General features: G+C 39.2%; 2 protein-coding genes across 3 annotated transcripts in view; one reads left to right on the top strand and one right to left on the bottom strand.

Moving 5' to 3' along the window:
- Window positions 1-329: 329 nt before the first annotated feature.
- LOC117512705 (protein ILRUN-like) lies at window positions 330-16097 on the bottom strand. Of its 2 annotated transcripts, none has more exons than XM_034172885.1 (5): window positions 15844-16097; window positions 7231-7385; window positions 6945-7142; window positions 5362-5669; window positions 330-1839 (listed from the first exon to the last, which is right to left on the bottom strand). In XM_034172885.1, the coding sequence occupies exons 1-5, from the start codon at window positions 15999-16001 to the stop codon at window positions 1771-1773; spliced, it is 888 nt and encodes a 295-aa protein (XP_034028776.1). In that variant the 5' UTR covers window positions 16002-16097; the 3' UTR covers window positions 330-1770. The 2 variants fall into 2 exon arrangements, with proteins under 2 accessions (XP_034028776.1, XP_034028777.1); XM_034172886.1 differs by having other exon boundaries at window positions 330-2022; window positions 15844-16095.
- Window positions 16098-19341: 3244 nt separating this feature from the next.
- Window positions 19342-27355, top strand: part of uhrf1bp1 (UHRF1 binding protein 1) — a 31638-nt gene continuing 23624 nt past the window's right edge. Inside the window, exons 1-2 of the mRNA XM_034172884.1 lie at window positions 19342-19553; window positions 23151-23313. Of these exons, the coding sequence (XP_034028775.1) occupies window positions 19507-19553; window positions 23151-23313 (210 nt within the window). The 5' untranslated portion in view covers window positions 19342-19506. The remainder of the gene's footprint in view (window positions 19554-23150; window positions 23314-27355) is intronic.

The following is a 27355-nucleotide window of genomic DNA, read 5'->3' as shown; positions in this document are numbered from 1 at the left end:
TTCATCTGTTTGCACTTCATCACTCTCATAAATGTGTTGTTGTGCGACTTTAATGCCAACTGATTCATTCTGCAGTCTGGCCAGTGGAGAAACACTACAGCGTTGATACATCGCCAACAGCAAGGACCTCTGACAGCGTGTCAATTTATTGAACATTTTGCATAACTGTGTTAAACTACAAAGACATCCTCACTCCTGTTTGCCCACAGCAGTTGGCTGCATATATAAATTTTCATATAAATGTATAAAGTCTAGATTTGTGGTCATATCGCCATGTTGTCAGAGCTCAGCATGATGGTGGTTTATTGTTTATGACTTAATGAGAAAGCTGGTCTCTTGACACTCTGTGAGCACTGAAACAAGAAAACAAACCCTTCAGGAATGAAGTATACTTTCATAAATTAAATTAGCACACAGAACAGCCATTTAGTGCAAGTACGTAAATATCTGTAAAAATAATAGTAGTAGTAGTAAATATCTGTAAAAATAATAGTAGTAGTAGTAAATCTTATGAATAGAATCACAAATGACCATGAGGGATGAAAATTGTGGCAACACGAGCACAAGACAGGGAACTCCAGAATAATTCAAACAATCAAGCTGCCAGTTCAAGACAAATATGCTACACAATGTCAAATCTTTGGGTGCATGAGTCTACATTCACCAGATACATTCTCCTTAAAGTGATAAAAACAAGTGACCTCTCAATTCTGATTTGGCATGGAAATTCAGACAAAATGCACTTATATTTGAGAAATATTTTCAACTCGTGAGTGCTTTACCTTCAGGCTACAGTTTATTAGTTTTCATGTCATACTGTATCATCCGTCATGTGACGGAGCAGTTCAACTTTATGCAAACACTGCAAAATTATAATTTTATGCTAATATTCTAAAACGGCACTGGAGGGCAGATGTGGGAAATAAGAGCAAAGATATGCAAGTTACCTGGCAACATAGGTTCAGGCGTTAATGTGGTTTCTGCATGTTATATGGACCGGTGATGTGTCCATGGTGCACGTTGCAACCATTGATAAGCAACCCAGAGAGTGGATGGTCTGAACAGCGCACACGTCAACACACTGACAAAGGTTTCTTCACACATAAACTGTAGCTCTAATGTGAATTTATTACAGGGCCTCTTTATATCCATGTGTTCATAATGCAGCAAACGGAATTCTAACATTTGCTATTCATAGTACAGAAATCAAGCGCCACCAATGATTAATTAGTACTGCTAGACTCAGGTTCATAAAATCCATCTTTTTGCAAAGGAGGAGCTCCAAAAACATCAACACACCATAACCATACCGACTGCACCAGTTTCTGTAATCTCTTCTAGATAAAATGGCTCCCTCTAGTGGAGGAAAACTATTGCTTTTCAACTTGCACATACAATGCCCGCACACTTAGGATGCATTCCATTTTCTTAAAAAGTATTTCAAATAAAATAAATAAAACTGATAAATGGCTTGTTTCAGAGACAAACTTATGAGCTTTAGGGATGGTTCCAGTTCAGAAATCCAATCAGCATGAAGAATAGTCAAAGGACAACATGGTGAATCAGTTGGCAAAAATTAATGGCTTTATCTCCAAAGTCTCTCGTTCAGGCTACACAACACACACGGAATTTGAGAGATACACAGTTCTCTCATTATAGTTCCATTTGCACTCAAATAACTAGGGAAGTGGAGAAAAAAAAAATCTGAAAAATATTTCACTCAAGAGACTCATAGCAGTCTTTTTCTTAACTTAGCATTCACACATGCATTCAGAATATGATGGGATGTTGATTGAGCCTCACGTCACGCGCATCCGCCTCTGGTTCTTCAAAGGGCTGCTGGGAAATGGAGATTTTGCATAATGTTAGAGGATTTCAATGTCCAGTCTGTCCAGCAGATGCTGGTAAATTGTCTTCTGTCTCTTTATTGATATGACAGAATCCAGAGGTGCTGCTACTGCTGCTGCCTGTGACGAGTCCCATAAATTAAGTGTGCCCAAAAGGATAGGGCTTGTGTATATCCTGTGGAGAATGGATATTATTTATAATAAAAAAAAGAGCAAGCAGTGCAGTTAGATGGACAGACAAAGCAAGGATTTAAGTGCTCCACTTCACTGTACTGTGTTCATATGGAAGTATATACGGTGCACCCAGAAAGTATTCACAGTGCTTCACATACACTTATGCTACAGCCTTATTCCAAAATGGATGAAATTCATTTTTTTTCCCCTCATAATTCTACACACAATACCCCATAATGACAATGTGAAAGAAATCACATGTACATAAGTATTCATAACCTCTGCCATGAAACTGTATATGTGTGCTTCAACCAGCTGTCTACAGTCCTTCATCCCACTGTACCACTGTGCTCTGAGATTCATCACTGGTTGTAGCCATCTCACCCATCACTACTGAATTGTAAGCTAATGCTGGCATGCCTTCTTTGAACGTAAGGCCATATACACATTGGATGACTCATTTATGTAGTGCAGCAGCAGATAAGAGTATTTCCAGAGGAATCCTTCAAATGGTGATACAAGCACCAAAGTTGGCACAAATACTCCTTGAACACTACTCTATAGCATGTGACATATGCTACAGTGTAACGTGATAACTAAGCATGACACATGGTGCAAACAGTTCCTTATTAAAACCCTATTAACTCAACCAATAACTTGTACCACTTTTTACCAAAACTGGAGCAACTTTAACTTCTGACCCCTGTACAAACTGAAATTGATATTTATGTTTCAACACATAATATGGTATAGCTTTCAATATGATTGGAACATTTTTAAATTCTGACCTCTGTGTAATTCTTCAATTGACCCCTACCTGGTCACCTATCGAAAATTAAAGTGGATACTCAGGTTTTTCAGAAGAGTAATGTTTAAGGAGTATTGTGCCAATTTTGGTGCTTGTTTCCAGAAATTAACAATTGTTACAGTTATCTGCTCCACTAACAAGGATCTTATTAGGCTGGTTCCAATCTCGTTATCCAGTTTACTTCAGAGATCTGAAAGCTGTTATGCTTTGTGCTCAAATGACGTGCTTTCGAGTACCTCGTGTTCGCACTGAAACAGGAAAGAACACTTAGTTTTTCTGTTTCCTCTGATTGGAATGTCCTCCAATCTGAATTTCCTCTGATTGCAATGTCCTCCAATCTGAATTGAAACTGTCTGGGTTGATTTCTTTGAACGCTTTCCGCTCTACTTTAACAGAATGTGAATGGAATTCTTCTGCACAGTGCCCATGTTTCTAAATTTTAAACTGTTTTAACTTCTATACTGTTATAATAACCAAGCGATTGATTTGTTTTAACGTTCTCTTCATGCTGTTAACTCGTTTATTATGATGTGTGCTGCTGCTTTTCTTGGAGAGGTCACTCTTGTAAAAGAGGTGTCGATCTCAATGGGCTTTTTATCTGGTTAAAAAAGATTATATATAAAGGTAAAAACTGAGCTCAGGTGCATCCTGTTTCCACTGATCATGATCAAATTATTTTCAACTTAAATGCTGAAAAACACCATTTTACATATCCAGCAAGCATTCTTTAATATCTATATCTGACAATCAAAATGTACATATTAAAATAAAATTCTTGAGAATTACTAAAAAGGTGCAGAAAACTTCAATTAAAAGACATGTTGCACCAAAATCATAACAACTTAGATTTAGGCTGCGCGCTGACATTCAGCAGGATGATTCGCTGTTTGGTAAAGACATTTATTCATAATTATTTGCTTGAAATGCTGCTAATGGAATTGTGATTTTTCTGTATACAACCCCTGGCAAAAATTATGGAATCACCGGCCTCAGAGGATGTTCATTCAGTTGTTTAATTTTGTAGAAAAAAAGCAGATCACAGACATGACACAAAACTAAAGTCATTTCAAATGGCAACTTTCTGGCTTTAAGAAACACTATAAGAAATCAAGAAAAAAAGATTGTTGCAGTCAGTAACGGTTACTTTTTTAGACCAAGCAGAGGAAAAAAATATGGAATCACTCAATTCTGAGGAAAAAATTATGGAATCACCCTGTAAATTTTCATCCCCCAAATTAACACCTGCATCAAATCAGATCTGCTCATTGACATTGACCCTATGTGTCTTTTTGCAAGGAATGTTTTTGCAGTTTTTGCTCTATGGCAAGATGCATTATCATCTTGAAAAATGATATCATCCCCAAACATCCTTTCAATTGTCCAAAATATCAACATAAACTTGTGCATTTATTGATGATGTAATGACAGCCATCTCCCCAGTGCCTTTACCTGACATGCAGCCCCATATCATCAATGACTGTGGAAATTTACATGTTCTCTTCAGGCAGTCATCTTTATAAATCTCATTGGAACGGCACCAAACAAAAGTTCCAGCATCATCACCTTGCCCAATGCAGATTCAAGATTCATCACTGAATATGACTTTCATCCAGTCATCCACAGTCCACAATTGCTTATCCTTAGCCCATTGTAACCTTGTTTTTTTTCTGTTTAGGTGTTAATGACGCCTTTCGTTTAGCTTTTCTGTATGTAAATCCCATTTCCTTTAGGCGGTTTCTTACAGTTCGGTCACAGACGTTGACTCCAGTTTCCTCCCATTCGTTCCTCATTTGTTTTGTTGTACATTTTTCGATTTTTGAGACATATTGCTTTAAGTTTTCTGTCTTGACGCTTTGATGTCTTCCTTGGTCTACCAGTATGTTTGCCTTTAACAACCTTCCCATGTTGTTTGTATTTGGTCCAGAGTTTAGACACAGCTGACTGTGAGCCATGATTCATGTCAGTCCACTTGGTGCAACAGCTCTCCAAGCTGTGATCACTCCTTTTTAGATGCAGACTAACGAGCAGATCTGATATGATGCAGGTGTTAGTTTTGGGGATGAAAATTTACAGGGTGATTCCATAATTTTTTCCTCAGAATTGAGTGATTCCATATTTTTTTCCTCTGCTTGGTCTAAAAAAGTAACCGTTACTGACTGCCACAATATTTTTTTCTTGATTTCTTATAGTGTTTCTTAAAGCCAGAAAGTTGCCATTTGAAATGACTTTAGTTTTGTGTCATGTCTGTGATCTGCTTTTTTTCTACAAAATTAAACAACTGAATGAACATCCTCCGAGGCCGGTGATTCCATAATTTTTGTCAGGGGTTGTATAAGCTGCACCAGACTATAAGTTTCAGGACCCTTCGCACTAGTAAAATAAAACAATGTATACTCTGGAAAATACGGTAAATTATACAGATAAAAAAAAAAAAAAACCTCAATTGATCATGTCTGTCAAATGCAAATTGAAAATAACCCCAAACCTTATTTACTTATGTGGACAGTCTTGTTGCCTCTTGGGGAACTTTACCTGGTTAAAAGTGACTGCTGATGGTAGACTATTTGTTGCTATATTCACAGAGTTGTGTGATAGTTCATTCTGGTCTTGCTGCAGTTGGTGAGGCCGTCCCTGCCAAAGTTCCTCGGAGGCTGTATGGTTGCTGCTGTCGTGGAGGCTGTTGTTGGGGCACTTGCTTTTCTGTGGAGAGGCAAACGGGTTGTAGTCCCCTTCAAGGTTACAGTGAGGCTGGGTGTTGAACTCGCCTCGGAAAGAGGAAAGCTGCTGTGTGACACCGAGGAGTCCGCCGACCTCCACACTCAAGATCACCCAAATGACATCTGTTGACAAAGAAGCAACACACAGTCATGAAAACAGATCTTATTTGTCACTTGCATAACTACACAAATTAACTAACCAATTGCATATTAAAATACAAAATTTAGCAGTTACTCGGATACATTTAACAATAAATAATATACCAAAGTGTGGCAAGTATGTTGCCCCCACCCCAGCTTTTTTTTTTTTTTTTTTTTTTTAATTGTTCTCAAAGCTGCCGGAAACTGACAGGGTCAGTCGAGAAATCATTACTATGCACACTAAGTATTATACCAGTAAGTTTTCATTACCACCAGCACTTAAATTAAATATTAAAACTTTGTCAAATTCTTAATCTTTGATAACCCGCAGGAATATATTATGATATTAATTTTTTAGGGAGATATGAATCCAGAAAATAAATTGCTCAATTTTATTTCAGTGTGCAGAAAAAAATATAAACTGAAAAGCCATTCATTCAGTCTTTTAATGATCTCCACTGCAGTAAATTACATTACAATATTCTCACACTTTATCTTCTATAATGACATGTGTATTTCTGTGAGGTATTTGTAATTTTTCATGACAGCAGCTCAGTCCAAAACCGGATTTAAAAGGACGATGTCAGCAGCTCTGTTTTGCCCATTTGTACTTAATGGGCAAAAGCTGCTCTTACACCTGGCCGCGTTTGCAGTCATTTCAAGCCATAAACAAGCTAAGTCTCAACTCTACATACCCTTGCGTATTTCCCCAAGCGGTTAATGCCTCCCAAGCAGGCACAACACTGGGTAAAAGTCACAAAAGTAATCATTTTCCTGAAACACAGTGGACTTCCAGCCACTTCAGCACCGACCCACGCTCGGCTCTAGACAACCCAGTCAGACTGTGCAACTTCAGACGAACTTGGTGTACACTCTTTCCTCAACACTTAATAGCCTTAGATCATTTTTTTTTTTTCCATGTTTCATGTGAAAAGTTGATGGAGCGTTTTGCCAAATATGAACAGGGCCACTTTGAGCCAAGCATGAGACAGCCAGGAGTCTGTCCAAGCTCCCCAAAATTTTGAACATGTCCAAATCCAGTGTAGGTTGAAATGAGCTTTTTTTTACTTGTGCCGGGAAGCATGATAACACCCCTCCCCCCCAAAGAAGTGCACAAGCCACACCGAGGCCCTGTTTGGGAAAACACAGCACTGAACTTGCACTGGGTGTAAGAACTGTTTTAAAGAACATGGGCTCAACTCGTGTTCTCTTGAAAAGTCACCAACAATTCAATTCGGTTCACTTTGTTGTCCTTACCCCCATAGTAAAGCCCAGTAGCCGTACACATTCTCCACTGGCCCTGGTACATGCCAGGAGACATGGGGCTCTGCATCTGCACACTAACATCAGTCATTTCTTGTGGGTCTAGTGATTGTACCATCACCATATTCACATGACCAAACTGATCCCCTCCAACGTACTTCAGACTAACTCCTGGAGGCCACGACTCTGCACCTGCAAGACACCGACAGATGCATTGAGCTCTTCACTACACAGTATGTTTCAAGGCACTAATTTCAGAAATGGGTTTCAGCAGGCCCACCTGTGTTTTGTATCCTCCATGTCTTTGTGAAAGGTGTGTCAGGCGGAACAGATTCTCCTTCACCAATCGTCACATCCTTTACAAACGACATACATGGTGCACTGATGTTGGGACTCTCAAAGTCATAATAGGCGCCAATGGCTGCCTGTAAGTTCCTAGAATAATAGGAAGAAGAAATTCATGTGAAAAGACATCAAATTCAGCACCCGTGAAATAGCAAGTAAGTAGTACCAACACAATCTATACCGTAATTCTCTAAGAACAAAATATGCACGATTGTTTTTTCCATCCAACAAGATGGAATCCAACAAGACCAAGCATTCATGATATGCACACTCTTAAGGCTATGAAATTGGGCTATTAGTAAAAAAAAAAAAAAAAAAAGTAGAAAAGGGGGTGTTCACAATAATAGTAGCATCTACTGTTGACGCTACAAACTCAAAACTATTATGTTCAAACTGCTTTTTAGCAATCCTGTCAGTCTTGAGTTACCCGTTAAGTGATGTGACAGTTAGAAACGCCTGTGTGAAGCTAATTTATTTACAAGAATCCCCCGCAAAGTCCCTCTGTTAAATAAAGGACATGTGCAGAAGAGGTTACAATTTGCCAAAGAACACATCAACTGGCCTAAAGAGAAATGGAGGAATATTTTGTGGACTGATGAGAGTAAAATTGTTCTTTTTGGGTCCAAGGGCTGCAGACAGTTTGTTAGACAACCCCCAAACTCTGAATTCAAGCCACAGTTCACAGTGAAGACAGTGAAGCATGGTGGTGCAAGCATCATGATATGGGCATGTTTCTCCTACTATGGTGTTGGGCCTATATATCGCATACCAGGTATCATGGATCAGTTTGGATATGTCAAAATACTTGAAGAGGTCATATTCCCTTATGCTGAAGAGGACATGCCCTTGAAATGGGTGTTTCAACAAGACAATGACCTCAAGCACACTAGTAAACGAGCAAAATCTTGGTTCCAAACCAACAAAATTAATGCCTCGCAGATGTGAAGAAATCATGAAAAACTGTGGTTATACAACTAAATACTAGTTTAGTGATTCACAGGATTGCTAAAAAGCAGTTTGAACATAATAGTTTTGAGTTTGTAGCGTCAACAGTAGATGCTACTATTATTGTGAACACCCCCTTTTCTACTTTTTTTTACTAATAGCCCAATTTCATAGCCTTAAGAGTGTGCATATCATGAATGCTTGGTCTTGTTTCATTTGTGAGAATCTACTGAATCTACTGGTACCTTGTTTCCCATGTAACAACAAGAAATATACTCAAAACCTGGGTCACATAGCACTACTATTATTCTGAACACTACTGTATGTTATATTATTATATCTTCTTAACAGGCTTCCTGTGTTCAGTATTCGTCAACAAACGCGTGCGTAAATTGTGAATGTCACACTATCGGCTGAGGCGTGCCTCACCTTTTTAACATTGTGCGAGTGCGCTGTTCTGCGTATCGGCCTCACGCACGCTCCGTAGCTCCCACAAACATTTTTCCAGTTTGATGATTAATCTGTTTAACAGTGTACCAAATAAACTGTCCCTGCATGTCTCCACGTAATTACCAGTCATCTATAGTATAATTTCCTTCCTGTGTTCATGTTGTCTGATGTGACATCATAGGGAATCCCTGCTCCAAGGGTTTATTAACATGAAACTGCATAATTAATAGGGCGTGGCCAGGGAGTTTAGTTCCATGCTTAATTCAATGTTCAGTGTGATGTACAAACAGAACGTGTGTAAAGTCATGCCTACACACACTTTCATACATCTGAATATATTTGTGTTTACACCAAATTCAGGGTTTTGCTGTACGCCAACTTTTAGTAGAAAGTCCACACAAGTGTTTGTACATGAGGCCCCTGGTGCATCAACATTCACTTGATGTGAAAGAGGTCTAATATGGCCAATTACAAAATGATAGCATTTACTGTTTGTGAATTATCATGATAAAACTGAGGGGACAGACAAATCAATCTAGCTAGTCAGTTAGCCGTCTATTTATTCACTCAGGCACACAGTGAAGCTTACACCAGAAGTTTGACCATGTAGGAACTCCCATCATAAACATAATGTAGACCAAAAAAAGATCAGTTTTAGACTTTGTAACATGTCACAATAGTCAGTTTTGTGTTTTGACATTTCTCACAATGCTATGTAGCAAGGTACAGTGACGCATGCATTCAAAATCACTGGAAGAGTACAAATGTATGGTTTCTCTCTACTGATGTGTGTGGATTCACAAACTGAAACACTAATATTACAAGACCTTTCACAAATATGACTATCCTGCAACTGCCAAAGCTAAGGTTGATGTCAGCAAGACACACTGCAGTTGTCAATAAGTTATTTTCGTTACCTTTATGCTCAAATAATCATGGAATGGACAAACACTTGAAGCAAATCAATCAATCAATCAATTTTTTTTTTATATAGCGCCAAATCACAACAAACAGTTGCCCCAAGGCGCTTTATATTGTAAGGCAAGGCCATACAATAATGATGTAAAACCCCAACGGTCAAAACGACCCCCTGTGAGCAAGCACTTGGCTACAGTGGGAAGGAAAAACTCCCTTTTAACAGGAAGAAACCTCCAGCAGAACCAGGCTCAGGGAGGGGCAGTCTTCTGCTGGGACTGGTTGGGGCTGAGGGAGAGAACCAGGAAAAAGACATGCTGTGGAGGGGAGCAGAGATCGATCACTAATGATTAAATGCAGAGTGGTGCATACAGAGCAAAAAGAGAAAGAAACAGTGCATCATGGGAACCCCCCAGCAGTCTACGTCTATAGCAGCATAACTAAGGGATGGTTCAGGGTCACCTGATCCAGCCCTAACTATAAGCTTTAGCAAAAAGGAAAGTTTTAAGCCTAATCTTAAAAGTAGAGAGGGTGTCTGTCTCCCTGATCTGAATTGGGAGCTGGTTCCACAGGAGAGGAGCCTGAAAGCTGAAGGCTCTGCCTCCCATTCTACTCTTACAAACCCTAGCAAAGAGATCAGCGACAACTCTTGTCAGGCGTCTGTGTGCATGTGCTGTAATGAATGCCACATTGTGTTACAGGTAATGGCAAAACACCAAATATGTGAACTAATGTTTGCTATGAGACACACACACTGGGCAGACTTGCTTTTAGGAGGTTAGACCTAATGTCTACCACCACCTCTACTGGTGGTTGGCTCTCACTGCAGTATTGTATCACTTCCTGTTCCGGAGCACAGCGGCGTTTTGCTCTGTTAGCTGTTTAATCTGCGCAGTTACATTGATCTAGATAACTAGATAATGATTTGTTTCATAGTGTAATCTTCACGTGCCTTAACTAAAGCACTCCCTCTGCTGAATCACCTCTAAATTATTTACACATTATTCACTTTGTGTGCTTTTAGGAATCCGCTAGCTTAGTGCAGCTACTAGCTCTTAGCCGGTTTAGCATGGCGGCTTCTCCTGTCTCTCCTGCACTTTTCTGCTCTGGGTGTGAAATGTTTAGTTATTCCTCGGCCTCCTTTAGCAGTAATGGTACTTGTAATAAGTGTAGCTTATTCGTAGCTTTGGAGGCCAGGCTGGATGAATTGGAGACTCGGCTCCGCACCGTGGAAAATTCTACAGCTAGCCAGGCCCCTGTAGTCGGTGCGGACCAAGGTAGCTTAGCCGCCGTTAGTTCCCTTCCAGCACATCCCGAGCAGCCGGGAAAGCAGGCCGACTGGGTGACTGTGAGGAGGAAGCGTAGCCCTAAACAGAAGCCCCGTGTACACCGCCAACCCGTTCACATTTCTAACCGTTTTTCCCCACTCTGCGACACACCCGCCGAGGATCAAACTCTGGTTATTGGCGACTCTGTTTCGAGAAATGTGAAGTTAGCGACACCAGCAACCATAGTCAATTGTCTTCCGGGGGCCAGAGCAGGTGACATTGAAGGAAATTTGAAACTGCTGGCTAAGGCTAAGCGTAAATTTGGTAAGATTGTAATTCACGTCGGCAGTAATGACACCCGGTTACGCCAATCAGAGGTCACTAAAATTAACATTGAATCGGTGTGTAACTTTGCAAAAACAATGTTGGACTCTGTAGTTTTCTCTGGGCCCCTCCCCAATCGGGGAATTGAATTGAATTGCTGGCTGTCTGAGTGGTGTCCAAAAAAATGAGGTGGGCTTAATTAGATAATTGGCAAAGCTTCTGGGGAAAACCTGGTCTTGTTAGGAGAGACGGCATCCATCCCACTTTGGATGGAGCAGCTCTCATTTCTAGAAATCTGGCCAATTTTCTTAAATCCTCCAAACCGTGACTATCCAAGGTTGGGACCAGGAAGCAGAGTTGTAGTCTTACACACCTCTCTGCAGCTTCTCTCCCCCTGCCATCCCCTCATTACCCCATCCCCGTAGAGACAGTGCCTGCTCCCAGACCACCAACAACCAGTAAAAATCTATTTAAGCATAAAAATTCAAAAAGAAAAAAATAATATAGCACCTTGAACTGCACCACAGACTAAAACAGTTAAATGTGGTCTATTATACATTAGGTCTCTCTCTTCTAAGTCCCTGTTAGTAAATTATATAATAATTGATCAACATATTGATTTATTCGGCCTTACAGAAACCTGGTTACAGCAGGATGAATATGTTAGTTTAAATGAGTCAACACCCCCGAGTCACACTAACTGCCAGAACGCTCGTAGCACGGGCCAAGGCGGAGGATTAGCAGCAATCTTCCATTCCAGCTTATTAATGAATCAAAAACCCAGACAGAGCTTTAATTCATTTGAAAGCTTGACTCTTAGTCTTGTCCATCCAAATTGGAAGTCCCAAAAACCAGTTTTATTTGTTATTATCTATCGTCCACCTGGTCGTTACTGTGAGTTTCTCTGTGAATTTTCAGACCTTTTGTCTGACTTAGTGCTTAGCTCAGATAAGATAATTATAGTGGGCGATTTTAACATCCACACAGATGCTGAGAATGACAGTCTCAACACTGCATTTAACCTATTATTAGACTCAACTGGCTTTGCTCAAAATGTAAATGAGTCCACCCACCACTTTAATCATATCTTAGATCTTGTTCTGACTTATGGTATGGAAATTGAAGACTTAACAGTATTCCCTGAAAACTCCCTTCTGTCTGATCATTTCTTAATAACATTTACATTTACTCTGATGGACTACCCAGCAGTGGGGAATAGGTTTCATTACACTAGAAGTCTTTCAGAAAGCGCTGTAACTAGGTTTAAGGATATGATTCCTTCTTTATGTTCTCTAATGCCATATACCAACACCGTGCAGAGTAGCTACCTAAACTCTGTAAGTGAGATAGAGTATCTCGTCAATAGTTTTACATCCTCATTGAAGACAACTTTGGATGCTGTAGCTCCTCTGAAAAAGAGAGCTTTAAATCAGAAGTGCCTGACTCCATGGTATAACTCACAAACTCGCAGCTTAAAGCAGATAACCCGTAAGTTGGAGAGGAAATGGCGTCTCACTAATTTAGAAGATCTTCTCTCAGCCTGGAAAAAAGGTCTGTTGCTCTATAAAAAAGCCCTCCGTAAAGCTAGGACATCTTACTACTCATCACTAATTGAAGAAAATAAGAACCCCAGGTTTCTTTTCATCACTGTAGCCAGGCTGACAAAGAGTCAGAGCTCTACTGAGCCGAGTATTCCTTTAACTTTAACTAGTAATGACTTCATGACTTTCTTTGCTAATAAAATTTTAATTATTAGAGAAAAAATTAATCATAACCATCCCAAAGACATATCGTTGTCTTTGGCTGCTTTCAGGGATACCGGTATTTGGTTAGACTCTTTCTCTCCGATTGTTCTGTCTGAGTTATTTTCATTAGTTACTTCCTCCAAACCATCAACATGTCTATTAGACCCCATTCCTACCAGGCTGCTCAAGGAAGCCCTACCATTATTTAATGCTTCGATCTTAAATATGATCAATCTATCTTTATTAGTTGGCTATGTACCACAGGCTTTTAAGGTGGCAGTAATTAAACCATTACTTAAAAAGCCATCACTTGACCCAGCTATCTTAGCTAATTATAGGCCAATCTCCAACCTTCCTTTTCTCTCAAAAATTCTTGAAAGGGTAGTTGTAAAACAGCTAACTGATCATCTGCAGAGGAATGGTCTATTTGAAGAGTTTCAGTCAGGTTTTAGAATTCATCATAGTACAGAAACAGCATTAGTGAAGGTTACAAGTGATCTTCTTATGGCCTCAGACAGTGGACTCATCTCTGTGCTTGTTCTGTTAGACCTCAGTGCTGCTTTTGATACTGTTGACCATAAAATTTTATTGCAGAGATTAGAGCATGCCATAGGTATTAAAGGCATTGCGCTGCGGTGGTTTGAATCATATTTATCTAATAGATTACAATTTGTTCATGTAAATGGGGAATCTTCTTCACAGACTAAGGTTAATTATGGAGTTCCACAAGGTTCTGTGCTAGGACCAATTTTATTCACTTTATACATGCTTCCCTTAGGCAGTATTATTAGACGGCATTGCTTAAATTTTCATTGTTACGCAGATGATACCCAGCTTTATCTATCCATAAAGCCAGAGGACACACACCAATTAGCTAAACTGCAGGATTGTCTTACAGACATAAAGACATGGATGACCTCTAATTTCCTGCATTTAAACTCATAAAACTGAAGTTATTGTACTTGGCCCCACAAATCTTAGAAACATGGTGTCTAACCAGATCCTTACTCTGGATGGCATTACCCTGACCTCGAGTAATACTGTGAGAAATCTTGGAGTCATTTTTGATCAGGATATGTCATTCAATGCGCATATTAAACAAATATGTAGGACTGCTTTTTTGCATTTGCGCAATATCTCTAAAATTAGAAAGGTCTTGTCTCAGAGTGATGCTGAAAAACTAATTCATGCATTTATTTCCTCTAGGCTGGACTATTGTAATTCATTATTATCAGGTTGTCCTAAAAGTTCCCTGAAAAGCCTTCAGTTAATTCAAAATGCTGCAGCTAGAGTACTAACAGGGACTAGAAGGAGAGAGCATATCTCACCCATATTGGCCTCTCTTCATTGCCTTCCTGTTAATTCTAGAATAGAATTTAAAATTATTCTTCTTACTTATAAGGTTTTGAATAATCAGGTCCCATCTTATCTTAGGGACCTCATAGTACCATATCACCCCAATGGAGCGCTTCGCTCTCAGACTGCAGGCTTACTTGTAGTTCCTAGGGTTTGTAAGAGTAGAATGGGAGGCAGAGCCTTCAGCTTTCAGGCTCCTCTCCTGTGGAACCAGCTCCCAATTCAGATCAGGGAGACAGACACCCTCTGTACTTTTAAGATTAGGCTTAAAACTTTCCTTTTTGCTAAAGCTTATAGTTAGGGCTGGATCAGGTGACCCTGAACCATCCCTTAGTTATGCTGCTGTAGACTAAGACTGCTGGGGGGTTCCCATGATGCACTGAGTGTTTCTTTCTCTTTTTGCTCTGTATGCACCACTCTGCATTTAATCATTAGTGACTGATCTCTGCTCCCCTCCACAGCATGTCTTTTTCCTGGTTCTCTCCCTCAGCCCCAACCAGTCCCAGCAGAAGACTGCCCCTCCCTGAGCCTGGTTCTGCTGGAGGTTTCTTCCTGTTAAAAGGGAGTTTTTCCTTCCCACTGTCGCCAAGTGCTTGCTCACAGGGGGTCGTTTTGACCGTTGGGGTTTTTTCCATAATTATTGTATGGCCTTGCCTTACAATATAAAACGCCTTGGGGCAACTGTTTGTTGTGATTTGGCGCTATATAAATAAAATTGATTTGATCTGATGTGTGAAATGCCTCAAATCAACTTTGTTGTGATTTGGCACTATAGAAATTAAATAAACTAATAAACTGAAAGTGAAATTGAAAAGTACAGCCATTACAATGATCCTGTGGCCCATCCCATGGGATCAGGTTGAAAGGGCAAGTCAAGGTCATTTCTTATAGATTTTAAAAGCCTGCATCACCAAAGTAGCTATTTATGGGGTATTTTCACCCACTACAAACTTTAATATGCATTTCCAAGAAACCCGATGGCCTGTATTAGTTTGCAGCACTGCAAATCAAATATTTTAAAATTTATCAATGTGTTGTAATTCCAAGAACCCAACTGCAGTCGTACACTTTTCCACGCAAACGTGACATTAAAAGTCAGCACTGTCTGACCTTTGTGTGAAAAATGGCAAACGCGGTTACATAACAGTGACTGTGGTCACTGATTTAGATGTGTATATACAAAACACGAAAACATATATTAAAAAAGTAGGACAGATTAAAAGTAACTGATGCCATTTAAAACGGGGGGATGACCTCAAAACACCATATAGTGTATTAATTTATTATTTTATTTTATGGCCGCTGATCATGCCAAACAGGCAAATCAAAAGTCAACTACACTGACTCAGCGAGTTACATTACAAACGCTATCTGCTCGGTTAGCACTGATGTCAAAGCTACTGTACCTAATAATTAGAATAATAAATTTTCTTGTGCTTTTCTGCGCAACAGTCCCGCAATTTGTATCGGTAAACATAGCTTGTATTATATATTTAGCTAGTAGCATGAAGCACCGCAGGCCTACAGCAGAGTCCTCGGGCTCACCAGTTGGTCATGTCCAGAAAGAAGGCGCATCCTGCGGGGTTGAGCTGAAAGCCAAGCAGCCTTTGAAATTCGGATATCAAGATATCTTTGTCTGTGGTACCCATGCAGCTGAATTTCTGCATCAGCTCCGCGTCCACATCCAGCTCCATGCTGTCCATCACGCATTTGTGAGGACAGAGACTGGGGTCGAGGTCCTAATTTAGTCCGAGGCCTCGGCTTGAGTCATAACAAACACAACAGGGCCCAATGCGCATGTCACATGACAGACCTCCAGGTTTACGTCACAAAACAAAGTACTTGCCGATTAATGTAAAAACCCACAATGTCCTCACATTAAAGTGCAGTGCGTAAAAAATAAATAAATGTAACGGCATTAAATGTTATTAAAAAGGCAAGTACTTTGTAATGACGTAGTGACAAAGTGGTTAATGAGCTTGGTTTTAATGGGAAAGGCTCCCGGCTCAAACCCCGGAGTTGTGTAAGGAATAAAAGAAACATATTCCATATTGTTCTGTATCAGTAGTGTTTTTCTCATTAAAAAAATAAATAAATAAAAAAATCAAATAAAAAATCGAGCTCGCCATCTATCAGGCTGGCCAAAAGAGGGCGCTAGGGTGCCGCCCCTCAAAATACCTCAAAATATTGAGAAAAGAAATATACTAAAATAATAATAATAAAAATAATAATAATAATAATAAATGCATAAGTATGATTTGCTCAGAATCAGAGAATGAAAGTGTTTGTCGATGTACATTTAAATGTTTCAATGTTCATTTTGTTTAATTTAATTGCTGTTTGTGATAATAGAAGCCCACTTCTTTCCTTGTTGGGTCACTGGTTAAGTCTATGAAAGTCTATGGAAGGTAGTAAACTTTTCACAAACGTGACATGAATCTGAAGTAGGATATCACATAATTTGAAGCAAAGACTGCCAATGAAGCACTCTGGAGTATTTGAAGCTTAACTTGAAGCTTTGAATCAAACCTTTAAATTGAAGCTCGTTTCGCAGGCTGAATTTAAAACAAGAAGGTTTTCTTTCACCAAAACATTAAATCTAGGCTTGCATCTCAGATGTACCTTGTGGCAAATTGTAGCTGAACTTTCAGGTCTTTTTAATAAAACCCTCCTCTGTACCAATTCATCATGAAGCTGTATACATGGGGATACAAAATGCAAAACATGCACTATGCATAATTTCTCCAATCACAGCTACAAAATCCTGTAACTTCTTCTGGATTGTCTTGGTGGCTTTCCTCACTCTTCTTCTTGCACAGTCACTCAATTTTTGAGAACTGTCTACTCCACACAGATTTACCATAGAGTACCATACTGTTTGTATTTCTTCATAACTGATGTAAATAAAGTTCAAGACATATTCAGTGACTTGGAAATGTTCATGTATCCATCCGCTGACTTGTCTGAAGAAAACTGGCAATTAAACTGATTATTTACAGGTATTATACCAGAGGGGCTGATTACTAACCCATCATCTTGGTTTTTATATTTTTAAATAATTTATATCAAGTTGTAGAGATTTACATTCAGTTTGAGTCTAAGGAAGATAATTTATACATTTTATACTGAAAAGCCTAATTTACTTTTTCTATTTGAAATGCCAAAAACAAATTAAAATGCATGAAATACCAAGGGGTATGAATACTTTTGCAAGCCACAGTATAGATGATTCACCGCCCCCTGCTGATATGGCGTGTAAATCCAGAATGTAATTATTAATGTCCATTGTTCACTGTTGTTAGGTAATTTCCATAAATTGGCAAAAAATATTTGGCCTATCAACGTTCCATTTTGGCGGCGTTCATCCTTGACCCAAAATAGATAAGCATACCAAACGGCAAATGTCAGCTCTCCCCTGTTTGTCCATGTTCAAAAGTACACACACATGCACGCTGGCACACATACAAACACATGCACAGAGGTCACTTCGCTTTTAATATATAAATGATTTACCGCTCCCTGCTGGAATGGCGTGTGAGTCAGGAATGTAATTGTCAGCAACCATTGTTTATTGTTGTTAGCTAATATTCCTAATTTCACCAAAAATATTTGTCCCATCAACTTTACGTTTTGGTAGTGTTCAGCATTGAGCCAAACTACATAAGCATACCAAATGACAAATGTCAGCTCTCCACAGTTTGTCCGTGATCAAAGCCATATGCACGCATACATGTACACAGAGGCCACTTGGCTTTATATATATATATATATATATATATATATATAATACGTATGTATATATATACATATATATATAATATGTATATATATATATATATATATATATATATATATATATATATATATATATATATATATATATATATATATACATATATATATATATACATATATATATGTATATATATATATATATATATATATGTATATATATATGAGAGAGGGGGGTTAGCGGTTAGCAAGGTTATTGCATTTTTCTACAAATATATAATCATTTGCCAGTTTATTAGGTACACCTAGTGAAAAATAATGTAGCAAATTTCTCTTCAGGAAGAAGTGAACGTGTGCTATCTTAAAAATCAATTCTTCAATTCTACAAGATGCCACTGCTATCTATTTATCGATCTGTCTGTCTTGATAGCCAGCTTGATTATCTGGAAACAATTTACAAGTTTCAACCCCTGAGGGGTCAGAAAATCAAGGGACCTGATGCTATGAGTATGAGCAACATGTAGATTTGGAAGTGTTACAAGAAATCTTATGGATGTTAATGCAAGATGGGTCGCAGGTAATCTCAAAACATCACACATGCACACATGCAATTCCTCCTGTACTTAGCATGGGGCTATGAAAGAAAAGACAATATTCACTACGGTATTTCCCTTCAGATACATATGTCATCTTTATTAAAATGTGCTGTAATTTTGCGACATGTCACAAAATAAACCTGCATTGTAATGCTTGAATTTCGGTATAAACTGAATGTTCTCAGTTGTCGTCTTTTGTAGTTCCCATTGAATTCCAGCAGGTGTCAGTATTGTGCGTTTATTTTTCATTGTTGGGGACGAGGGCAGCTGACTGCTGTAATTTTTTTTTTCCCCAGGATGAGCCAGACAAATTAAGATAAAGAGGCGTGTCTCTACGCCTCCGCTCGTGACTGACGGCTCTCAGGATCAATTAACATAAAGAGGCGTGACTGTACGCCTCCCGCGCGCCACTTTTCAGCCCGTTTCATTTCTTTATATGACTTGCAGCCGTTATTTTTCGTTTGTCGTAACTTTATTCAAAGGACATTGTTCATGTTGTTTTTAAATTGTTAAATAAGTGTAAAAGTGAACGGGGTTTTTTTTCCACCGTCTATTTGTAGATGTTGATCAGACAGTTTTTCATAGGGATTTTAAATAACACATAGGCTGGTTAAACGTCGTTTGTGTGCTGCCAGTGATCGTGGGGGGGCGTATGGACACGCCCCTCTATAGACACGCCTCTTTATGTTAATTAGCGTGGGTCTCCCTGGGGAAAAAAAAAATAACGCTCCCGCTGTTAGCGGCATGTAGCTAAAACGGTTCACTGTAGCTAACAAGATGCACCCAGCAACTGCTGGCTATAATATTGAGGTACCCGAAAGCTAATACATAGCGTCATGTGCACCTAAGTCGAAAAGCTGCGGGCAATTTTTCGACACGAATGATGGCCGGAATAATTAAAAAGCAAATTCTGAAGCATTTGTCCAGGTAAGGGTCGTCTTTGACTTTTGGTATGTGTTAGCCAGCTAGCTTCGCTGGTAAAATAGATTAAGAGAGACGGCAAACGTTAATTCGTGCTTTGGTTTCTGCAATGTTTAGTTTTAAGATACACGAACAGTCACAAGAACTGACAGGGATGGTGACCGCTGCATGCTGATAAACAACAAAGACTGGCATCACTTTTTTTTCCAAGCTCATTTTACTGTGATGTCAGGGATGGAAACAAAGTGTATTATTTTAAATGAGAGATAAATTAGAATCACTAGGCGTAATATCTACATTTTTGGCTCTACCTATCAGTCTATCTGCCTGTCTATCGTGTTTTTTAATCATACGGTCCTCTGAGGCAATCTTCAATCAAATAGCTGTAATTGGAGCCTATGCCTGCTGAAAACAGTTAGATACACTAAATATGACTCCTGATTGGTTTGATAAGTGACACATGTGGCTCCCCATGTCCCTGTCCAGTTATACAACACATAACTCCTAGGGTTCATTCATTAATTTTCCATACCTTATTCCAATTAAGGATCAAGGGGGAGCGGTAGCCTATCCCAGTGGTCATTGGGCGAGAAGTGAGGTACACCCTGGACAGGACAACAGCAAGCCCACATATAGACAGACAAACTCATTCACTCACACCAATGGTCAATTTAGAGTCACCAGTTCACCTAACCTGCATGTCTTTGGAAGTGGGAGGAAGCCATGCAAACATGAGGAGAACATGCAAACTCCACAAAGAAAGGACCAGGAGGGAAGTGATCCCAGGACCTTCTTGCTGTAGTGCTGACAACTAAGCCACCGTGCTGCCTGCATTACAGCAGTGCACAAAAATCCTAAATTAAAGTGTTGATAAAAAAAAAAAAAAAATCAGTTGGACATTTCAAATAACATCTGACATGTTGTGCTTTTTTCTACATCTGGCTTATTTTTGGAATTTAAATGTCCTTTCGTTAAGTAATGGCACATGCTGTGGTGTGCACAAGTGCTACACAGAATTCCTGTCCATTGTTAAACTTGTCCCAAGGGAAACACAGTGTTAAAGTGATACCGCAATGTTGCTCCCAGTGTTTTCAGTATGGCTGCCAAATACCAAACTCCACAGTTAATTTAGCTCCTGCTTAAAAAAATAAGTAAAATGTTTGATACACATATGAAAACAAAACAAACGTGTGTGTGTGTGTATTTATTTGTATTTGTAGGAATTGATGAGTTCTATATTGAGTTATTAAGTGGTGCTTTTGTCTGTTGCTGAAGGATAGCAGAATCATCATCATACAGTTGCTTTTTGTGTAGAGAGCACTTAAACATCTAGTGGTTTATGAGGTAAAGCATTAGGCCAAGCAACACACATGAAAACTTTGGGGGAAAAAATTATGATTTTCACACTCTTTTGTGTAATTAATCATAATCAATCGTGAGTCACACGCTGTCAGTCTTTTGTGTAAAGTTTAGAACGGTGCATTAGTGGTTAGCACTGTTGTCTCACAGCAAGAAGGTCATGGGATCGATTCCCACCTGTGGCGGTTCTGTGTGGAGTTGGCCTGTTCCCCCATTGCTTGCGAGGGTTCCCCCCAGGTGCTCCGGTTTCCTCCCACATCCAAAGACATGCAAGTTAGAGATCTCGATCTCAATGGGACTAACCTGGTTAAATCAAGGTTAAATTGTGCTGCCTTTTCAGCTGTCTGAAATGTCAAAAGGTTTTAGGTAGTGTATATTTTGCCAGATCTCCTTGCTGATTGGCTAGTTCAACTGACATCATCGTAGAGGGTATTTCAACATGGCGGCACCCTCAGCATTGAGTGTTGGTGCTAATTTTTCATCTTTAAATGCCGTTTTGGGTGCCATAAATTCGTTTGAATTGGAAGAGAAAATCACCTACTGGCGGAGGGATTCTATGCCGTTTTGGGTGCCATAAATTCGTTTGAATTGGAACATAAAATCACCTACTGGCAGGGGGATTCTCGGATGCTAAAAGCAGCTCAAAAACATGGCATAGCCATGCCCAAAATTATTTCCACCATGTGACGAAAATTATTTCCACTGCCACGCCCGAAATTATTTCCACCGGCGCTTTTCGCCACACGATGGAAATAATTTCGGGCACGGTGGAAATAATTTTTGCAGTCTTGGTAATTTTCTGTGTAGGGCGGGGATGATAAACAAAACCTGCAAATTCAAGACAGAATAAAAGAAAATACAGAAGTATACGTCGGCACTTGTGTTTATCCTTTTTTTTCTCTGTCAGTGTCATGTCTGCAAAACCTTCGATCAGTCCACCCCTGAAAATAGTGAATGGTAAAATATGCCCATTTTCAATAATGAAAATCACCAATATCGAGCTACTTTCATGAATGTGAAATAAGGATACCTTAAACTCCAATCACCTTTAAGTTCCCACCCAACTGCGGCTGTTCTGTCGTGAATAAATTTAGATGGCCGGCAAAACAGCAGAAGCCGCGTACGGCGAAAAATCGTCCAGTTCAACTTTACTGGAGCTGATTTCATCACAGGTTCTGGTACTGATGACATCATTTGAATTAGCCAATCAGTTGGAGATCTGGCAAAACATCGCTAGCTGTAAGTTTGTCGGGTCCTGCAAAATATACACTTCCAAGGTATTATCAAAACATCCCAGTTTTGAATTAGGTATGCACTTAAAATCTTGACTTACTCCAGTTGCTTTTGTATTGTGTGTTTGTTCAGGGATGAAAAATGTCTGCTTTTTGGCAAATTTCCACTTTTTTGCCACTTGCCTGGGTCATTTTTTAGATCATTGTTGTTCAGTTAGAAGCGTTCAATGCTACATTTAGTGCTTTTTCCTTCAGGCACATTATTGGGCAGCAAGGGGCCCTTGAAGCAAACCTGTTGCTTTTTACTCCTTTTTCTCTTAATTTTTTCCCTGCTAAACCTTAAAGAGTGTCTGTGAGTAATACTTACTTTTTTATGTTAAACTGACCTGTTATGGTCTTCTGAAACAGTTGAAAGATGTATTTTATAGCTTAAAAATGGGAGCGATGCTAACGCATTAGTATATCTATGGTGTTTTTAATGTTAAAGTTAGCATTAAGCTGTTCGCATGATTTTGTATTAGGAAAATTATTATTATTTTTTTTTTCCCTCAACAAAATGGGTGCTGCACTCACTGCAATTTATTGTCTGGAATAGCTCCAGATTGCATTTCAGATCTTCTAGAATTCAAAAATTTTCAGGGGGTGAGGGAAGGGTGTAATTATGGGTTTCAGCTTTTTTTTGTGTGTTTTGCCACTTTCATCCCTAGTTTGTATCTTGTTCTTGGCTGCTGGAGGTCTCTCTCTGCAGTGTTTAAACTACATAGGGTCTGCAGCTATGTGACTACAGCAGTGAAGCTTCTACAGAGCCATTGGATAACTCATTCACTGGCACCACATCAGACCAAGCTCTTGGCCACGCTTTGTAATTCAATCTGATCCCCAGTGATGAATGTTTTGCAAAATGTCAAGTGTCTCTCTGCTGCAGCTCCTTTGAAACAAATTCTTACAAACATATGACATATTATGCTTTTCACCCTGAGTAATTTCTTTTCTTTGAATTTCATTTCCTTAGGTTCACCAAGAACCTGTCCCCAGATAAGATCAATTTAAGTACTTTAAAGGGGGAGGGGCAGTTATCCAACCTTGAGCTGGATGAAGAGGTTCTGCAGAATATGCTTGACCTGCCGACCTGGCTGGCTGTCACTCGGGTTTACTGCAACAAAGCAGCTATTAGGGTATGTCATTGACGAGTCAAACAAGATCGTGTGGCTTTTCTGGTTCAGCTGGTAGAGGAAAAAAAATGCATAATTGATGTCATGTTACTATCTGTCTCGTTCTATTTTCAGATGACATAAAAGGCCGTATTTGCACCTTGCATTAAAATGTTTTCTATCCAGAGATTATATGTAGTTATGGTTTCACCTGATTTGTATTTATTGTGGGCAGTGGTGGGCACAGATAACCAAAAAATTAACTTTGATAACAGATAACCAGATAACTGAAAAGTTATCTTCGATAAAGATAAAACAATAAACCACCCAAAAATGTATCGGAAGTTACAGATAACCGATAACAGATAATTTCCAATATTGTCTCTGGTACATTTACAACTACTAATAAAACCAATTTAAGTTTTAATTCCACAGTAGCTTCTACTAATATTAAAAGTAACACAACAGACCCAAACAATGAGACCACACTTTTTTCTTTGAACATTCTGCCCTTGCTGGAAGCTCTTGTTTACTACAGAGCTCCCAGCACAGAGGCACTCTGAGAGCAGCCATAAAGCCAGCCCTCTATCAATCTCAATGCTCCGGTCAGGCGGAGGTCTTGAAAAATAGTCATACTGACTTATGGTTTTGATTTTTAAATAACATTAATACCGATATAATAACTCCATTAATGTCAGTTCTGTCATTTGTACAAAGTTAAAATATAGCATGTATCTTTTAATGTTGAATAATGCACTAATTCTGAGGTTTTGTAACAAATACAGGCAAAGGATTCTGGGTAAAAGTGCCTTTGCTAAACACTGATTGGTTCAGTCATTCATTATGTAAACCAACACGTTAATGTGACATCTGTCATGTGTTGGTGTTTACAGATAAATGTCCTTTTGTAAAATATTCAATTTTTTATTTGTAAAAACAGGCATTTTTACGGAGCCCTGGAAGTGTCATCGCAAAATGTTTTGCATGTGGAGAGAATGTGCGCATGTTTTATGATGTTGTAAAACGTGCTTTACACTGTGCGAGATGATTTTTCATGCAGGAATTTTTTGGACCGAGTTTCAGGTTAATCGTGTGTCCTGCATCGTGTAGTGTACATGGAGTAACAAGCTGAGTTTAACATCTCAGGACCACCTCCTGATCACCGATCGTATGGTCCAATGAAAATCAAACCTGTTTGATATTATTCTGGTCGGCCGTCGTGAGGGTATCCTGCTGCTAAAAAGCTACAAGCATCAAACCGCTCGCTCTGTGCATATGCAAACACTGCAGAGCTGTCTTGTAATGTTATTTTATTTAGTTATTTTTTTGCTTTTGTTTTGTTTATAAATTTCATTTGTAAAAAAAAAAAAAAGAAGCCATTTCAAAAGCAAAAAACTTGATTTGACAATCATCTGATATAACCGGACGCTTAGTACTTAGGGCGAATACTGCCATGAACACTAATGGCCAGTAGATGGCAGTAGAGGCCTTGAAACAAAATTCCAGATAATCCCTGTCTGCTACATTTAAAATGCGTGGAATTAAACAAACACAAATACAATAACAACGTCTGTAAACCCAGAGAATATATTCACGAGAGTTTTAGGCACTAGAGTTTAATGCTGTTGTCCGTGGAGCCTGAACAGAGTGTCTGAAATGCGTTTGTCCTGTCGTGAATGTACTGAGATTACATCATCCTACCCATAATGCACTGGGCACAGCATGTGCTCACAAAACCTTAAAAATTAGCACATTACTTTAAAACTAAAACATATATCTGATATTTTCACTTTATAAAACTTCAGACATGACAGCAATTTTAAATAACTTGTCCAAAATTAGTTTGGTTAAAATTTGAACCATAAGTTTAAAAATATATGCCTCTGGATGACTTAGGTGATATTGCCAGCATATCGGTATGGTGTTAAAGGAAATGATTTATTTATTTATTTTTATTTTTTTTTTGGGCCATTTCTCCTTTGTCTACAGAGGATAGAGATGCTTTTCATAGAAGCATCTCTCTTCTGTTAGCAGAGGGTATAACTGTCCATCTGTTATAAAACTTTTAACAGGTAGGTGCTGAACTTTTTTTAAATTTTAAAAATGCTTATCGCTGTTCAGATTTGTTTACTTTATCGGTCTAAAAGTTATCGGACAGAAATTAATCGGAAGATAATTGGTCCGATAATGGTTTTTAAAGTTATCTAAAAAGATAATCCGATAATGAAAACATTATCTTCGATAATTATCTGTTATCTATCGGATTATCGGAAGTGGGCCCACCACTGATAGTGTGGTGTTATGTGTCCCCACTGAACATGTTGAAATGACATCTCCTCTGTTTAAAGTGGTTTATAAGTGCTAGCTGCTGTTTGTTTTATTTTTGTTTGTTTGTTTTTTAAGATAGGCAGAGGAGAATGCTGATATATGCAGCTGTTTCAGATGAGTGAGAGGACATAGGGACATTCATAGGTGACCATGTGCGCTGTCAAATGTTTTTGATTTTATTTTAAGAAAAAAACACCCATGCAGTTGTATGTGGATTGAAAATGTGTTTACATTTAAACTGCTGTTCATTGTCATCCCAATGCCTTCCCGACTATGGACATTGTAAAGAGTAGACACTGCTGCCTATTGGCGCTGACGAGCCGTGGGGCCGCCATCTTGGACCGGTTATCCGACCCGCTTCACTCAGTACTGGTCAACAGGCACAGCGCATTTAATCCATCCCAACTCTCTGAATACTAAACTGAGTTTCACGTTTTGTTTTGTTTTTTCTCCCCTGTCATACATGTAGCTATGATACAGGACAAATGGTTTGTCGTATTTTAATATTCATAGTGGGATTAACAGTAATAGAATATTCTGATATAGACTATAGACAGGTATTTTGCAAACACTGTAAACACATTACACACACACACACACACACATATATATATATATATATATATATATATATATATATATATATATATATATATACAAGGTCTGTTAAAAAAAATATCGTACCTTTTTATTTTTTTCAAAAACTATATGGATTTGATTCATATGTTTTTACGTCAGCCAAGCTTGAACCTTCGTGCGCATGTGTGAGTTTTTCCACGCCTGTCGGTTGCCTCATTCGCCTGTGGGCAGGCTTTGAGTGAGCACTGGTCCACCCCTCTCGTCGTTGTTTCATTGCGAGGAAATGGAATGATTTGGGCTTTTTTTTCCATCAGACTTTTTTCAGAAACTGTTAGAGACAGGCAGCTGGAAACCATTCGAAAAATTTATCTGGCTTTCGGTGAAATTTTTACGGGCTTCACAGAGAATGAGTGTTACTACAGCTTTAAGGACGGCCCGCAATGGCGCAGGGTGCGCCGCGCTCCGAGCCGCCATCGAGAGGCAGAAACCACCACATCATTTCTAAACGGATGGCTGTGTGGAGCCAGGACCGTTGTGTGCAATTTGTTTGGTTATCACAAGAGCTGGACATCAGCCATTTTCCGGCAGATTTCACTTTTAACAGGAGATTTTGTCATGGAAAGCCGCGCAGAGGCTTTGCGTGTCACGACCGATTCACTGATGAAGCGAGACAAAGGAACACCTCCATTTCGGAGTGCCAGAGGACAAGCTGGGACATGCCTATCTCGGCTTTCAGTGCTTACCAGTCGAGTGAGTATAAGAGAAATTGTGGAGAGCTGGGTTTGTCCCAACTTGTCCTCTGACACTCGAGATATATATATACGAGGTCTGTTAGAAAAGTAGCCGACCTTTTTATTTTTTTTTTTTCAAAACCCATATGGATTTGAATCACGTGTGATTGCATCAGCCAAGCTTGAACCTTCGTGCGCATGCATGAGTTTTTTCATGCCTGTCGGTTGCGTCATTCGCCTGTGAGCAGGCTTAGTGTGAGCACTGATCCACCCCTCTCGTCTGATTTTTATTGCGAATAAATGTCTGAACGATTTGGAGCTTTGCTGCATCAATTTTTTCCAGAAACTGAGAGACCTCCAGGTGGACACCATTTGGAAAATTCAGATGGCTTTCAGTTACAGTCACTGTATTTTTTGTATAATTTCAG

The sequence above is a fragment of the Thalassophryne amazonica genome, chromosome 6 (assembly GCF_902500255.1).
Source record: "Thalassophryne amazonica chromosome 6, fThaAma1.1, whole genome shotgun sequence".
NCBI classification, from domain to species: Eukaryota; Metazoa; Chordata; class Actinopteri; order Batrachoidiformes; family Batrachoididae; genus Thalassophryne; species Thalassophryne amazonica.
Note: the sequence above shows the minus strand (reverse complement) of the source record. Positions and strands in the feature narration are given on the sequence as shown.